At 40.3% G+C, this 16548-nt stretch overlaps 1 protein-coding gene across 2 annotated transcripts in view; it reads left to right on the top strand.

The window, feature by feature from the left end:
• The first annotated feature begins 1712 nt into the window (after positions 1 to 1712).
• The window catches only part of RELN (reelin), a 530878-nt gene continuing 516042 nt past the window's right edge, over positions 1713 to 16548 (top strand). For both annotated transcript variants that reach the window (XM_077158967.1, XM_077158900.1), the window contains exon 1: positions 1713 to 2183. In XM_077158967.1, coding sequence (XP_077015082.1) covers positions 1958 to 2183 — 226 coding nt within the window. In that variant the 5' untranslated portion in view covers positions 1713 to 1957. The remainder of the gene's footprint in view (positions 2184 to 16548) is intronic.

The raw sequence follows: 16548 nt of genomic DNA, 5'->3' as shown, positions 1-16548 counted from the left end.
ATGTAGACCTTGCAGGACAGTTAGGGCAAGAGCTTTTGGAGCCTGCCAGGCTGCTTTACATCCAGCCTTTGTCAGTGACTTCGAGCAAGTTATTAACATTTCTGTGTCCTTCTTTGTGAAATGGGGGTAATTCTTGCCACTCTGGAGGGTATGAATAAATTAAGTCATGTGCCTACAGGGTAGCCTGCACCTAGCACAGAGCTTCAGTGGTAAGGACTGTTGCTATGACACTCACTCACACGCGTGCGCGCGCGCGCACACACACACACACACACACACACACGCGCGCGCGCAGTGGTTGAGTACAGCCCTCTGGGATTCTGAAGGATGGGAAACCAGAAGGCAGCCAGAAGTGGGTCTTTCCTACCTGTCTGAACGCGACCTGGGTAATCTCTTCTTTTGGCAAGGAAGCGATCACAGAGGTTCCTCCTGAACCCCACCTTTCACATTTACTCCTCCCCCACCAAACGCAGGCAAAGAAATCATCCTTTCCAATTTCATAATCTACTCATTTCTGTACGGGTTTATCGGCTTGATGGCAAGCCGGGGGTGGGATGGGGCGAGGCATTAAAACCTGGCAACCCCGCTCCCCCATCTCCGGATGCCGCAGGGCTCCTGCCAGCCGTCCTCGGTTAAAAACGTGCTTATGGATTATTTCACTTCCCCGCAGTCTCGTGTGCAGCAGCTCATTACCACCCGCTTCAATCACCACTGCCAGCGTCGCCCCTGAACGTTTCTCCCCTCCCTTCCCCCATTCGGGGGATATTGGTCGTAAATGACATTTAATGGAAATAAATACCGATTTTAAAACAACCACCACCATCTCCGCCTGAAAAACCCAGAAACGATGAGTAACACAACAGACCAGCTAAGAGCGCCTGTCGGGTCTCAGCTCCACCAACCCTTCCTGCCACACAATTGCCCACACCGGAGCATCACAAATCACCATTTCCAGGCACCACTCGAGGCTGCCAATTCCACTTTCGCTTAATCTCATTTAAAATCCAGCTACAGATGAGGCTCTTTCGCTGAGGCGAAGAGCCGGGCGGGGGGCAGTGGGAAGGACCAGAGACTTGGACGGGAGGGGAGCGCAGGGGCCGCTCCTGGTTCGCGGCCGCGGACAAATCCATAGAACGCGAACCGGCCGCAGGGGTTCAGAGGCGGTGAACCCCGAGGGGAGCGGGGCGCAGCCAGCGCAGACAAAGGAGTCAGCGCCAATGCCCATCTCCACCGCCCTTCTCCTTCCGTCACACATCCTCCCAGGAAAAAGTGGGAAATCTGAGGGCCAAAGGGCTTCTCCTTTTGCTCCCCCAGAAAGCCAGCCGGGAGGTTCCCTCTCTCCAGGGCGTTTCCGAACCCGCAGTATTCGCTGTTCCTGCCCTCCCACCCCCGACAGCGTCTCCTCGGCTCTCGCCCCTCCGCTGCCCTTTCTTTTGTGACTTGGGCGCGGGCGCCCAGGGTGCCAGGGACGTGTGCGCCCCGCACCGCTCAAAGAACTGGCGAGTGAGCCTGCGAGGGCGGGGGACCGACGGGCGCGCGCGAGGGCGGCGCGCGGGGGCGGGGGAGCAGCCAAGACACGTGTGGCGGCGACAGTGAGGGTGGGGGGTGGGCGGGGGACTCGGCGCCCCGGGCTTTAAGAAGGTGTGGAGGGGGGCGGATGCTTTCTCAGGCCTGACCAAGGGGCGTCGCGCAGAGACGGCGGCGGCGCACGGAGGCGGCGGACGACGCTCTCGGCGCCGGCAGCCCCAGCCCTGCGTTCCCGCGGCCCAAAGTAACTTTGGGAGCCGCCGTCTTCCGCAGAACTTCGCCGCGGGGCTCCAGTTCCCGAGCCCGCTCTGCTCCCATCCGCTTCCTTCTTGCCTTCCCCCGCGTGGCTCCTCTGTCCTGGCGTCTCCTTGCGGCTCCAAAACTGAATGAACGAGCGGCGCGCTAGGCGCGCGGCGGTGGCGGCGGCGGCATGGAGCGGAGTTGCTGGGCCCCGCGGACTTTCCTCCTGGCGCTGATGCTGGGGGCGACGCTGAGGGCACGCGCGGCGGTGGGCTATTACCCCCGCTTTTCGCCCTTCTTTTTCCTGTGCACGCACCACGGGGAGCTGGAAGGGGATGGGGAGCAGGGAGAGGTGCTCATGTCCCTGCACATTGCGGGAAACCCCACCTACTACGTACCAGGACAAGAATACCATGGTAGGTACCACCACATATGCGCGTTCGCTGCCCGGCCCCCTGCGCCTGTGAGCGCAGCTTTGGTCTCTTTCCTTCTTCCAAGGGCGCGTTTAAACAAGAACCGCGACAACCCTTATTCCAACCTAGCGTTCTAACGAGGGAGAGAGAGCAAAGTTACTGGAGAATCAAGTCGCGAGTTGAGATTTATTCACCACCCACCACACTCTCCATTCTAACGCATCTCTTCGTAATGAGCTGGGTTTTGTGCTAAATGTCTGATAATTTTCCGGGGCTAGTGTCTTTCCCCCCTCACTCCTCGTTCTTGCATTCTGGCGTGTTGAATGAATCCGTGCGTCTTGTTTTCTTAACCTCAGTACTTGGTTTCCAGACCTTTGTCCTGCTTCCAGACCTCTGGCGTTGAAACTGGCGCTGGCCTTTGCGGACGGGCTGGTGACAGATTGACGCACCCCGGTCCGTGGCCGCCCTACGCCCCCCGCCGCAAAGTTCCCCCTGCTCGCCAGCCAGGGGTCCCTCTCATTTCATTCAGGGTCAAATAGGCCTCCTGAATCGTAGCGGCTGCTTACAGCTCCGTTCTTTTTAAAGTGCTGTTTAAAATGTCAGTAATTGGTGCCTTTTCTGATTCCTCTCTTAATTTTAACGTGCTACTTGTCTTTAGAATTATCTCTGTGATGTTTATTAGTAACAGTCTTTTATTTGCATAGCTTTAATTAATTTTCAGGTAGGGTCCGGAAGCCCTTACAATTTAAAGGCATCTTTTTAAAAGGGGTCATAACACAGATCTTCATTAAGATTGAACAATATTGAAGAAGTAAAATTTTGCTCCAAGAAACATTATTTTATGTAGCACATATATATTTTTTAATGTCTTAAGCTAGCAAATTGAATACGTGGAAAGGAAAAAAATAAAACACCTGCCTATTCTTTGTAATTCTGCCGGGCCATCTGAATATTTCACTTTGTAAGTTCATAAACCATGACAGACAATATTTAACTAGAATTTCAATGCAAAATAGGTAAACTCAAGCAAACAGAAACTGTTGTCCAGTCAGCTCATGTTATAGTTTCAATCTCTAATAGCCCTACATTTATAGTCATGGCAGAAGATAAACCATGGGTTAGCTGACATTTCAGATAAATGTGCACATAACAATTATAAGAATCCTTAAGCATTTTCTATTTTTTAGAAAAAGACTCTCATATCTTTTGTGAGATGATTAGCCTAAATAAATGCTTCCTAGAGGCTTAAAAAACTGCTTTTACAACTTTTCTTGTGGCATGGTGGCAGTCTTGTCTGTAAAGCAGGGGTCTAAATTGGTGCAATTTTTTTGACTCTGGAAAATTAATTTTCTGTAACTAGTCCCTTCTTTAATAAGAATGCTACAGCACTTTCTTCCCAAGAATTATCTCATGATTTTCTGAGGTCAGGTGAATCTTGAAGTGCAAAGACCAGCCAGTATGATGGAAATCCAGACCTAACCCGAAGAGTGATTGATTAAGCCTGTCACTCTTAGCTTGACCCTTAGTAAAGGTACTTGCTGGTTATTAGCTCTAAGTGAGAGTGGTAGGTAAGTGAGCTATGGCTAGGCTAAAACATTGTAATATTGTGATGGAAGACCATATAATGAATCAAAGCATTATTATTATTATTATTTGTTTTTTGCATCCTTTGGAAGGAGCAGACATAGAAAACAATTTAAAACATCAATATATGATGTAGCCATTGCTTTTAAAGCGAGCAAATGCAAGTCAACCTAAGACTGATCATAATTATATCTCTGAGTGTGAAAAGGAATGGATGATAAGGAATAAGAATAAAGTATAACATTTCAAGTTGGACATTGGGGAATAAAGTCTCAATTTCTACCTCTTCTTCTACCAGTAAAGGTAGAGAAATTTTATTGTGTAAGTTATAAAATGTCAAATTAATAGAAGCTTTTAGAATAGTTAGCTGCCAGATTTTAAATTACCATTAGCTACTTTATCAAAGATACTTAGATTTTGCAACTGGCTGTGGTTACAGGCCCTCAGCAAATGTTTTCCTATAAAATATTCTACAGGTAGAAGAAATGGTTAAAAATGAAGTGATGCTTACATGTATCTTTTCCTTTTAGACATTTGAAAATTAATTTTAACATTAATTATTCAGAATCTGTAAGAATTGAGCTGAAAGGAAAAACTTCAACTGACATGCATTTGTGGTTGATCATTTTGGTATGTGCTTAAAATCATGTGCCAAATTGTGATACATACAAAATTTTTCGGTCATTTGGCCAAAAAATTCACTTAAAGCTAAGAAGTTTGTAAAATTTTATTTCTAACCTTCTAAATCTTTAAAATGTGGTAGTTACATCTGATCTACAGACTTATTACATTGAATTCAACATATGGATGAGTGGTTTTTGGGTGCAAACTTGATGTTTGTTACTATTTTATGCATTGAAGAAGAGGTAATATAGATCAGACATCAGCCCTTTGACATTTGTGCCATGTGACAGAGCTTGGAATTAGAAATGGAGAGGCAAATGTCAGTATAGAATAAAATTGGTTACCCATGTGTTTTGTATTTATTTAAGAATTTGTTGAAAATATTTTGACAAATAATATTGTATGTATATGTATATACTACTAAAGAATTTGAAGTTTGAGTGTCTAACAGAATTTTCGAAGATTTCCAAAACTCAGTAGTATATCCATCTATTTGCAGTACTGTAAACAGTACATGATTGCATCTAATGCATTCTCATCTAATATTAAGCAGTGTTGCTAGGTGCCTCTGTTCTTATCTTCCTATCTTATACTTTGTGGTCTGTGACTCTCTCATCATGGCAGAAGTAGTCCCAATGAAGTATTTCATCTTTCCATGAATACACCGCCATGTAGAGGTTCAACAAACAGAGGTCTCAATCACATGTTGAATTGGAAAAAAATCTCAGCATCAAAATTTTTTTCTAGAATTTCCTTTTATTTTTCCCACAAATCATAAGATTTATTCCATTTCCCTAGTATGGTTTCCAGGCCCCAAACCTGGAATTCTTTGCAGAAAGTTTCTAGTGATGGGAAATTAAATAGGAAATGGGAACCTAGGTGGTTAGTCATGAAGCCCTTTCTCTTTCCCAGGCACGCCCAGTGATGCACTGCTCCTTTTCCTAGTGGCCTTGGCAATACTGTGACCCATGCCAAGTTTGGGTTGAGCACCCTTCTTCTCCCATGACAATCTCTCTTTCTCACCCCATGCCTCAGGTATCCATCTTTGTTTGCAAGTTGAATGTGATTTCTCAGTATAACGTTCTCTTACAGGGTATTTATATTTGATGTCTTAAATACAATTATGGAAATATTTCTCCCCATCTCTTTTTTTTAAAAGAATTTGGGGCATCACTGAGCAGGCAGATAATATATTCTAGGATAGAAAGACTTTTAGATACATCTGATATCATGTCAGTGAGGACTTGCCTATTCAGAGAATGGGCTTTAGCCAAGCACCATCAGAAAGGAGAGGCCAGGCATTAGGAAAAAACATCTGTGAGAAAGCCAAGCATAGCTAAATGTTTCTATCTAAAGTACCCCGGCTTTGGTGAGACAGTTTATCTACATTTCTAAATAAAGCAGAATCCTTGTTATTACAGTGGCATAAGATGGGGAAGGCATTCTGTTACGGTGAGAGATAGACTCTAAAATGTTGATTGAGGAAAAAAAATTAGTAGAACTAAATTGATGATATAGCATGGTGCTTTAAAAAAAGGGGAATTTATTGTATTTTGTAAATCCAACATCACTATTGATAATTCTCTCATACTACATTTCCATTCCATTATTTATTTAATCATATCATGGAGTGAGCAGAAAAGTTGATTTCCTACTGCTAAAATTGAACATTTACCTAAAAGACGTTAAATTCAGGATAAAGTGTTTAGGGCACTTAGTTGTAATAATTGCAAGTGTTAGTGTTACAGGGAGGTATGTTCTGCTTTCAGCTGGTTACTACTTAAAAATCTCTGTTCAAAGATGGTACAATGTAATGACCTTCAAAGGAATAATATATATGTCAGACATAATTTTAAAAATGAATTCCAGATTTTATTCCTTTCAAGTGAATGATTTTATTACGTTAATCAAACTAATTTGACATTGCGGAAGTAACTGTGTTGTTGATCAGATGTCTGGTTATTTATCCTTTGTATGTCCAGGATTCTGAAATCAGCATATTTAAACTCTCAGAATCATGTGTCATCTGCCTGTATAAGGTTTGGAAAATTGGGCATTTTAAAGCATTTTTCTCAATTTGTCAGATCTTTCATCTTATTCTCTACAATATGTTTCAAAAATGTTTTGCTCCTGTGGTTCAGATTGTTTCTTAAATCGTAAAAATCTTGTACATTCGCTGTGTGAGTTGCAATTTCAAACATAGACCAAAAAAAAAAAAAAATCAGGTCTTTAGAATCATAATTCAAAATATTTCATGAAAGGCAGAACTTCTTCCTTTAGTAACAGCACTATGTTGTTAGAAATTATTTAATCTGAGTATTTTTCTCCAAGTTTTGAGCCTTTCTTTTAGGCTATTTTTTTATTTTCATTAAAAATGATAAAAAATAAATAAGAAAGCTGTATCAATGTAATCATAAAGCTTGTTTTTTTACAGAACCTATTCCAATTTTTTCATCTTGAAAAAGTGAGGTAGATGTTTTAATAATATTTTAAAACCGGTATTATTGACTTCCAATTTTTTCATGAATTGGCTTTATTCAAAAGAAAATATGTAGAATGTATCTCTGTTTTCTTTTTTCCCTCTACAGAATTGCTCAAATTTATAGAATGAGTTGGGAGTCTTATACCATAATCATTTATGATAGGTTGCATATTAAGCCAAAATTGTTTTTCTGATTATTTCAAACTCTGCTTTGAAACTTATTATGTCTTTAATCTTCACAAATAATTGCGTTACAAATAATCTTCACAAATCATTTTTTTTACAAATAGACTTTATATTTGGAAAACGTAAATAAATCGAGTAACCAGTAGTTCTTGAATATTTTGAACATAAAAAACTTGTATGTATTCTCACACAAAATAAAAAGCTCTTTGGGTCATATAGAATAGAAGCAATTGATAGCTTCTATACTCAGAAAAAAAAGGAAGGTGGTGAGTGCATTTCATTGACTGGGCAGTTTCACTATGACCAGAGGCAGGTGATTTAAACTATATCTGAATAATGCATAACACATATTAAAAAGTGAAATACAGTTGTCTAAATATTTTTATTTCAAGAAACATTGGGTTGACTAATTCAATCTATACCCCCCTCCATTTTAAAGTTATTTATAAAATAACCAAACTGTATCATTTCAATCTCATCAACTTTAGGCAAAGCCGTTTTTAAAGCACATTTTTAGATGTTTTTAAAGCACATTTAAAGGAACCCATAATGACCATTCAAACACAGGAATGATGTAGTTTTGAAGTGTATATTTGTTTTTGGCTCTCAGGAATTTCCCTGTGAGGTGATCTTCTTGGTGTCAATTGTGTGGCTCAGAATAATTGTCATCACGGCCCCTGCCATGTTCATCTCTTCGAAAGCAGTGTTCAAAAGGGTGGGATGATGAATCCCCACGGGTTAAGCAATTGTTTCTAAAACATATGCTTCTCTAAGACCAGAGTTTTGTTCCTTCCGTATTTGAGTTCCTGTAGGACGCAACCATAGCAGCTGGACTTGGGGTGTGGGGAGGGTCAGAACAGTGCACGAAGGTTGGTTTGTGGTATAAGGCAGCCCTAATCTCTCAGAGAACAAAGGAAAGGTAATCAGATAGCTTTTGAATGCCACAAAGAGATGTGTTTATGAACTCTGAAGTTCCAAAGTAAACATTTAAAATCCAGGCCATGTTTTAGTGCTGAATGCAATATTCAGCTTTTCTTAAAAAAAATACAGCTTTATTTTGAAAATAAGTTTAATAGGAGTGCTCATGAATGTTTCAAATAGCTGAAACAGGGGTTGACTTATACCAGCACCCACATACCAACCAGCTGGAGGAGAAACGATAATAGTTCAGTCGTAAGTGCTGCACTCACCTCAGAGCTGTCTCTTTCTTTCTCTGCTTTTCCTGCTTGTGGTCTCTCTCCTTCCATCTGTTTCTCTCTTGCTTTCTTCCTCGATCCCTTCTTTTCTTCACTCCATGTCGCAGGTTCTTTTCCTCTCCTCTTCCTTTCTCTTTCCTGTTTTACTTTCCATTTTTTCTCTTTTTCTTCCCCTCAGGTTTCCGCTTGACACTGTCTCTACTTCTCTTTTCCCCTCTAACTTATGTAAGTAATAAAAATATTACTTATATAAATAATATAAACTATGGTAGTCATTGGATATTTGCAAAATTGGTTGTTTTTTTTGTGACATGCCATTGCTGTTTTAAAAAATTATGGGTTAGTTATTCCTAATCAAAAAGTGGTTCCCTCTTCCAACATTAAAATCTCTTAGCAGAACTTTCAAGCTTGTAGCTATTTTAATCTTGCTTTCTCCACTGTGAGTTATATGGTCAAGATGTGGAATTTGAGGGCGGGCCACGGTGGCTCAGCAGACAAGAATACTCGCCTGCCATGCCAGAGGACCCGGGTTCAATTCCTGGTGCCTGCCCATGTAAAAAAAAAAAAAGGAAATGTGGAATTTGAGATTTGTGCACAGAAGCAAATACATATACCAGGTTGTAGAAATGAGAAAATTCCATGTTGAATTAATTGTAATTTAAAAGGCAACTCAGAAAAGTCTTGAATGCTTCAATGCACAGGACTCTTCTAGTAAGTTGATGAAGGACTGTCTCCATCCCAGCTATCTCCATCATTACCTCAGTTACATCAGGGCATTCCCATTTACTTGCTGATATCATAGCCAAAACTCATAAATGCACTTGCATAGCTACCAAACTGTTGATGCTACCTTTTTAGGAAACTAGCACCAATAACCCACAGGCCAAAGTGGAGGGGCAGAGGGGCACAGCATAAAATGAGGTGAAGAACCTTACAGGGGGAGTGTGTGCTGCTTTGGGCTACATCCCATAGTCTTTCTTGAACAAGATTGTTTTATTGTGTTTTATACTATGTGGCCTCTAGGACCCATTCCAGCTCAACAGTTCAAAGATTCTGTGGGTGACAGATTGGATTTATTATGCTAAGATGGAAGTCCAGAGAAGTACAGTGGTATAGTGGGAAAAGTTCTGGCTTTGGCAACTGAGGTTGTGTGACCTCATAAAGTCAGTGATGGGTTTCCTCGTTTATTACATGGACATAATAATATTCATATATCACGGTTGGAATTATTAAATAAATTGATGTAGATAAAGCACCTGGTATACAGTAGGTGCTTACTGAATAGCAGCTATCATCTGGAACAATCTCTTGACTTTAGATGAGGATGATATTTGAAGTATTGTCTATACAGATAAGGGCTATTCACCATGCCTTTTCTTTTTCTGTTTGTCATTATGTGGCAGTTCAAGGGAAATTTCAAATTGAATGTATTGGGGATGGTCACTAAAGTAGAAAAACAAAAATCACAACTCATCATCAAGTATGTATGTTCAGAAGGCTTTCTAGCCAAAATAAATATATGGCTTGCCTAGAATTATGATAGTTAATTACTATAGTTCTAGTCCAGCCAAAACTTTTATTAACTTGAGCCAATTCCTAAGTCAAACCTCTTGTTCTAAAATTGAGTATTTTTCCTTAGTTGATGGTCATGATAACAACCAAAATTTTATATGTGTTTAAGCAGTAGTCTCGGAAAGATGCCAAAACAAGTAAAAATTAACATCAGTTTAATATATTTGTCCTAATCCTATACTATGTGTATTTACAATCCCATGTCATTTAAAGGTACAAGACTATTTCAGTTAGCCTAGAACTTAGGGAGATTGATTTTGATAGTAGACCCAGAGTTCACCAAATCCTCAGGGAATGACCAAGGAAACGTACATCCACAATAATTAGTTAGTGAACTAAAGGGCTAGTTCATTTACAGTGAAGAAAAATATTTGTTGGAATAAAGGTATTGGCTGGCTTGTGCATTCTGTCTGTCCGCTGTAGGAAAGTTTATGTAGGTAATCAAAATGATTATTAGTAGGTTGTTTGGGAGCACGGAGTTAGGTGATTTTAATGATGAATTCCAGAATCTGCGAAAGCTTCTCCATTCAGTTTATGTCACGTCAACCCGTTGGCATCTTCTTTCCTAGACCGCTAATACAGGGGGAGGATTACCCTGTTTTTAGTCCCCATATTGCCTTGCGATGTGGTATGCATTGCTTCTTGCCTACCCACTCAGCACTAGAATTGCCTTTCTTACTGATTTTTTTGAGAGGACTATTTCCAGTTAAAAATACTCATTTCCAAGACTCCCTTGCAGTTAAGGGTGGCCATTTACCAATGTCTTCCAGCCTGGAGGTAGTAAACTGTCTTTTGGCCTTGAGGATAATGGCTGTATGCTAAGCATGGTGATTCAGGAATTTAGAAGGCATTGGGATCCTTATTGCGTTTTTTTTTTTTTTTTTTGAGCCCTGGGTTACCTCTTCTGGGTTCCTTTTATCATGAAAAAAATAAAAGTTACCCCTAAGTCAGGGTTCTGTTCTCTGTAGCTGAATATAATTCAAAAGCTCATATTTATAATTCTTCTAGACATGGGACTGGCCCTGTTGACATTCTGTTTTAGGTCACTGCAGTTCTTGTATCAAGCTCTAAACTCTGGTCCTTTCATAGAAGCTCTTACGGTCACCTTGATGGAACTAGGATGTTTGCCAGAACAGTTTTGACAGTACATTTTCAAAAAATCCCCCGAGATATGCCCCTTCTGCAGGGGGCAAAGAGAGTGCATTTTATGTTAACTTTTACTAGCTGTGCTTTGAGAAGGCGATGTGTGCCTGATCTTCAATTTCTAGAGTTGCTTATATGCTGACAGTTTATGCTAGTTTCCTTCTTTGAATTGTATCTCCTGACCGTCCTATCTCTTTAAAATGCAGTGTCACCATATGTAAATCCTGTTGACATTTAAAATATCTAGATGTTGTGACATGGTCCTGCATGAACTCTGACCCAACCTTAACCTTGTTTGTTATGTCTGGCTCAGCCTCTAGGACCAAATCCAGGACTGTCATTTCTCTTGCTTGTTACATATCGACAGAGGAAACAGACATCTCAGTTTTACCTTCAGGAGTGAAGGTAAACTAATCTTTTAGTTTAGGCCACCTTTGTTGTGAATGTCAAAATGTTCTATGATCATAGTTCCAGTTCTTTTCACACTTCCTTTTTTTGCATAAACACTTCCTGTGTTCTCATCCTGCAAAAAATGTTATATGTGCAGTGTTTGTGGTGAAAGAATATAAAGGAAATTTGTTGGTTTTAGGATCTTTTAGAAAAAGTGAATTTACTTCCCTTTCCAGGCGCTGAAATTATCTGAAACAACTGCAACTCAAGGAATTACAAATAAATTAATAATAACAATAGCAAACCTTTATATGGTACTTAATATATATGTGCCAGGCACTGATCTAAATACGTTAAATGTATGAATTCATGTAATTCTCTTAGCAACCTCATGAGGTAAGTCCAATTATCACTTAACAGATGCAAAAACTGTTTCACAGAGACATAACCGCCAAGCTGCTCTGTGGAAGCAAGCTACTCAGACAGCCTTGCTCTGGAGTCGATATCTTAGCCAGTGTGCATTTATTATTATTATTATTATTTTTATTTTTTGTATTTATTTTTGTAAATGAAGATTATTTCAGTAAAGGGGAAATAATAAGAAGTAACGAAAATTATTTCAAGAAAGAAGCAGCAAGGAGAAATAATAGCCAGTTTTGGTATTTAAAATCAAGATTGCAAAATCAAACCAGAGAATTGATATCCATGCCAAGCAAGACCATTTACATGGTCCTAAATATTCTTTCACTAGACATTATCTTTAGATGAAGCACTTAGCAGATGTATTATCTACTTACTGTTGGCCTGAAAGAGTTAACGTACCTCCAGAGAATGATGACAAATAAAAATATTCAAAAAATAAGTTTCAAATTTTGTACACATTTATTTTTAATATTTTGATGTATTTAATTTTCATTAAATCTTTTTTTTTTTGAGTGTGCTGTATGGTGGGGATCACATTTCGTTCTTTTTTCCATGTGACTATCTCATTATTGCAGCACCATTTGTTGAATTTTTGTTTGTTTGTTTGCTTATTTTTTAAAGAAGTGCATGGGCTGGGAATCAAACCCGGGTATCCTGTGTGGTAGGTGAGAATTCTGTCACTGAACTACCCTTGCACCCCCTATTTTCATTAAATCTTAAAGTAAATTAAAAAATTTGTTCTCTGACTCACTAGAAGAATTTAAGTAGAACCTGAATACAAGAGAATTACATATTTAGGCAGAGAGAGACATTTTAAAAGATTTTCAATGAAGTTCATCTATTTGTAATATATTTTTTTCTTTAGGAAATTCCTTCAAGAGTTTCCAGTCTGTGAACAGCCTGTGAAATTGAATGGTGTGCTGCACAGTGAAAGCCCTTGGGTGACAACCCAGAGCTTTCTGCAGTGTCTAACCTGCTCAGTACTCACAACAATATTGAATCCAATGATATAGCATTTGCTTTGCCCTGCCTTTGTAGAGTTATTTCTCCACGTGGATCACATGTTTAAAAGTTACTTTCTGTTGAGCCCATATGAATGAGAAAAACAGAGCAAGTGTTAACCATTCCCTCTTACCCTTGCCCTCATATCGTTCATCTTTTGCCCTGGTGGGTGGAGCAGCTCTGGGCTTCGTGGCAACCAAGTGACGAGTGAAAGGAAGAGGCTGCGAGGCTGGAATTATCTAGTTCCAAGAAGCAGGGTCTGCCCTGGCCTCATGCTATTGCCTTAGTAATGCAGATGTCACCTGATTTATCACCATGTAGTTTATCCCAAAGTTTACCACCTGATCTGAACTGAAATCACCTGAACACTTGTAAGGCTAAATCGGGGACTGGGGGGACAGATTCAAGGTAAGACATTCTAAAAGGGCCTGGAGAGATGCCCATGTTTTCACTTTTAGCAGCTCAAAGGACAGTAGCATTTATAAAAATGTTATCAGATAATATAGAGAAGTCCACCATATAGATTTTTCTTTGTCTTAGGCTTGACGAACTGTATCATTTTGATACTGTTATCCTTTTAGCATTTGCTGGAGAGCTGATAAATTTCAGGTCTAACAGGCAAATCTGTGAGCCTCGCGGGTGGGGTAGGAAGTCACAGGGGCTCCTACCCGGTGATCTGACCTGATGCAGGGGTTAAAACTGTTAGAATACTTCTCTCAAATAAAATTTGTTTTAAAAAAATTGGTGTATGCCAGCCTTTTAACAGAAACTGGGAGGCAGTCCATTCAATTCCAAATAAATTGTGAAATATTTCATACATTAGAAAAATACAATAAATGAAAATTCAAAATTGGTATCACTAATGAGTACTCAAGGGATAGATATCTGTAATCCATTGAAATAAGATGCATATGCTTTAGAAATCAGACTCTTCACTGTTGATAAAATAATGCATTTTGATTTGACCTGCCTTGCTGTGTGATTTTTGCTAGTTGGTCCTGTCTGAGCTTTATTAATCATTCCCAAGCATTTCTACTACATATGAAACAATGTGGAAGCCCTGCGAACACATGTGAAATAATAAGAAGTCTTGAATAAAGAACATGATTGGTTGCCAGTCTGTGGAAAAATCCATAAAAATAATGTCATTACTTTGATTAATTAAAAACAGATGTTTCCAGTGAATACGAAGAATGTTTCTTTTTAAGAATGTTTGCCAGTGAAAGCAACATTAACAATCAGAATATAAAGATGGTTGCTGGAATATTACCAAATAAAAGAATTTCTTAAATTTTTGTTATGCTGGTATGGTACTAGACTCTAAAACTTTGTTTATACTTGCCTTGGAAAATTGACCCAACTTGAAGATTTAATGAGGATTTTTTAGCTACCATGGAGCTGTATGGTTTGAAGTGGCAGGTACGTCAGGATACGCTGGTTGCTCGAGCCAGAAACTGGCTCTGGCTAACTTAGGCCTAAAGGAACTTTGTAATAGAAGGTGGGGGCAGGCTCACAGAAAGGCAGGAAAAGCCAGATAATGTCCTTAGAAGTGATGATAGGACATCATGGAGGGAAAGAGTGATCAACTGCTAAAGCAGTCTTGGTGGTAGTAGCCTGTAGACAGGCTTTTTTGGCCCCACAGTTGGGATGAATCTTCTCAGACTCTTCCTTACTTGTGTCGTTGAATTCAGTGTTCAAATTCCTGGAATCACAAGTCTCATGGGTCTAATGGAGGCATGACATTCCACTGAGATGAGTATTGGGGTGGGAGGGATATCTCTACAAAAGAAAATTGAGATGCAAGAGAAGATAGACTGTGTGTTGGGCAGGTGAGAACAAAAGGTGACCACCACAGTATTCCGTATATTTGTTTTGGGATAAAAAGAGGGAATGACCTCTGGGATTTCAAGGTGCGGTTTGCTGCACAGGCCCCGGGAAAGGCAGTGTTGTCTGGGCTTATGTAGCGTTTTGCATCACATGCGAGGAGCTGGCGAGGTGGAGGAGGGAGGTAGAGGGCGATTCTCTTATCATATGTGTAGATAAAGCCTAAAAGTGAGTTATCATATTTTTGTAGTTTTGTGAAAATGTCTAATTGTCTTCTGAAAGCTGCACAGTGCAGGATAAATTGTCTACCGTTGTTCAGAAAGCCCAGATTCTTTGGGATTGTTCCCACTTCTCTTTACCTCAACCCTCCCTACCCCCTCCCCAGGGATTTTATATTCAGTGACCTGTAAAGTAATATAAAATGTAATTTAGCAAATGCATGCCTCTGCCTGCAAGCATCCCTGTAGGAAGACCATCCCTGTGCTCACTAGGAAGATGTCTAAATGTTTCTCTCTTCCTCAGCTTACCAGGATGAAAGCAGCATTTGTCGCAGTTGACCACTCCCTTCTCCTTGATATACTTTCATCCTTTGGCTTTTGGGAGTTCATCCAAACCTGGTTTTCTTCCTACTTCCTGAGCTGCCCCTTTTCTGCTTTCTTTGTTGTTTCCTCCTCTGCTTCCTGACTCAGCGTTGGGGTGCTTAGGGTCCTGTCCTTTTTCCTCTTTTACGTCTGTCCTTTCTTCCTACCGATGCCGCCATTCTGATGGGTGGAGCCTGGCGACTCCTTGAACTCCCATGTCTTACTGCCTTCTTGACATCTCGCTGATATCTGTCGGCATCTCAACCTTATTATTCCACAGCTGAGCATCATATCTCCCCCCAACATTGCCACCCCAACTCGGTTAATGCTAACTCAGTCCTTTAGTTAGTAGTTCGGGCCCCAAACTTCTTTCTTTAATGTCCCACATCTGATCCATCCCCAAGTTTTTTTTTTTTTTTTTACATTAAAAGACACCCAGAATCTACCATTGCCACTGCCACTCTTACCTGGATATAACACAGACTCCTAATTAGTTCCTTACTTCAACCATTGCTCACCTTCACTCTAGTCTTAAACCAGCAGCCTCAGTGATCCGATTAAAAGCAAGATCATTTCACTCCTCCTCTCCAAACCTAAGTGTAACTGTATGCCCCACTGTTTTGCCTGTAACGACCCTTGTCTGCCTCTGTATTCCTGGTGTCACATCCAGTTTAACATTTTCCCAACAGAAATGATCAAATTTGGAAGATAAATTGCATAGTCAGCCTAATCACATCTTCTCTCTCTATGTGGCCCTCCAGGACCTTGCTCCTCTGCCACTTCTCTCTTATTTCCCCACTGAAACCATATTGCTCTTTTTATTGGTACGCAAGCACACTAGGGGCTTATTCCAACCTCAGGGCCTTTGCTCTTGCTGTTTCCCTATCTAGCATGTACTTTCCTGAACAGTCTTATAGATTGCTCCCTCTCTGATTCAGGTCTATACTCAAATGTCACCTTCACAGTGAGCCTTCCTGACCATGTCATTTAAAACTTTGATTCCCTCCTCCCCAGTACTCCAAATCCCCTGGACTGCTTTATTTTTTATAACTAAGAATAGCATCCATTTATTTTACTATTTTGTTTTATTTTCTGTTTCCTGGCAGTAGAATGCCTATAAGTTTTATGAAAGGAGAGACTTTTGTCTGTTTTGTTTACCTCTAGCACACAGTAGGAACATAAATATTTTAATTTAATGAATTACTGAACAAAATTAGCCCTTGGGATTCTAGTCTAATCTCTGTTATAATTAAGATTGTTATGTAAAAGCAGTAATTCCAAAATAATTAATCAAGAGGATCATTTGTAATGATGGATTTGTGAGTACAGTTTTAAAGTTTTAAAAATCTGTTATAACGACA

Source organism: Tamandua tetradactyla, chromosome 1 (genome assembly GCF_023851605.1).
Source record: "Tamandua tetradactyla isolate mTamTet1 chromosome 1, mTamTet1.pri, whole genome shotgun sequence".
Classification (NCBI taxonomy): domain Eukaryota; kingdom Metazoa; phylum Chordata; class Mammalia; order Pilosa; family Myrmecophagidae; genus Tamandua; species Tamandua tetradactyla.
This window is presented reverse-complemented; position numbering and strand designations above follow the sequence as displayed.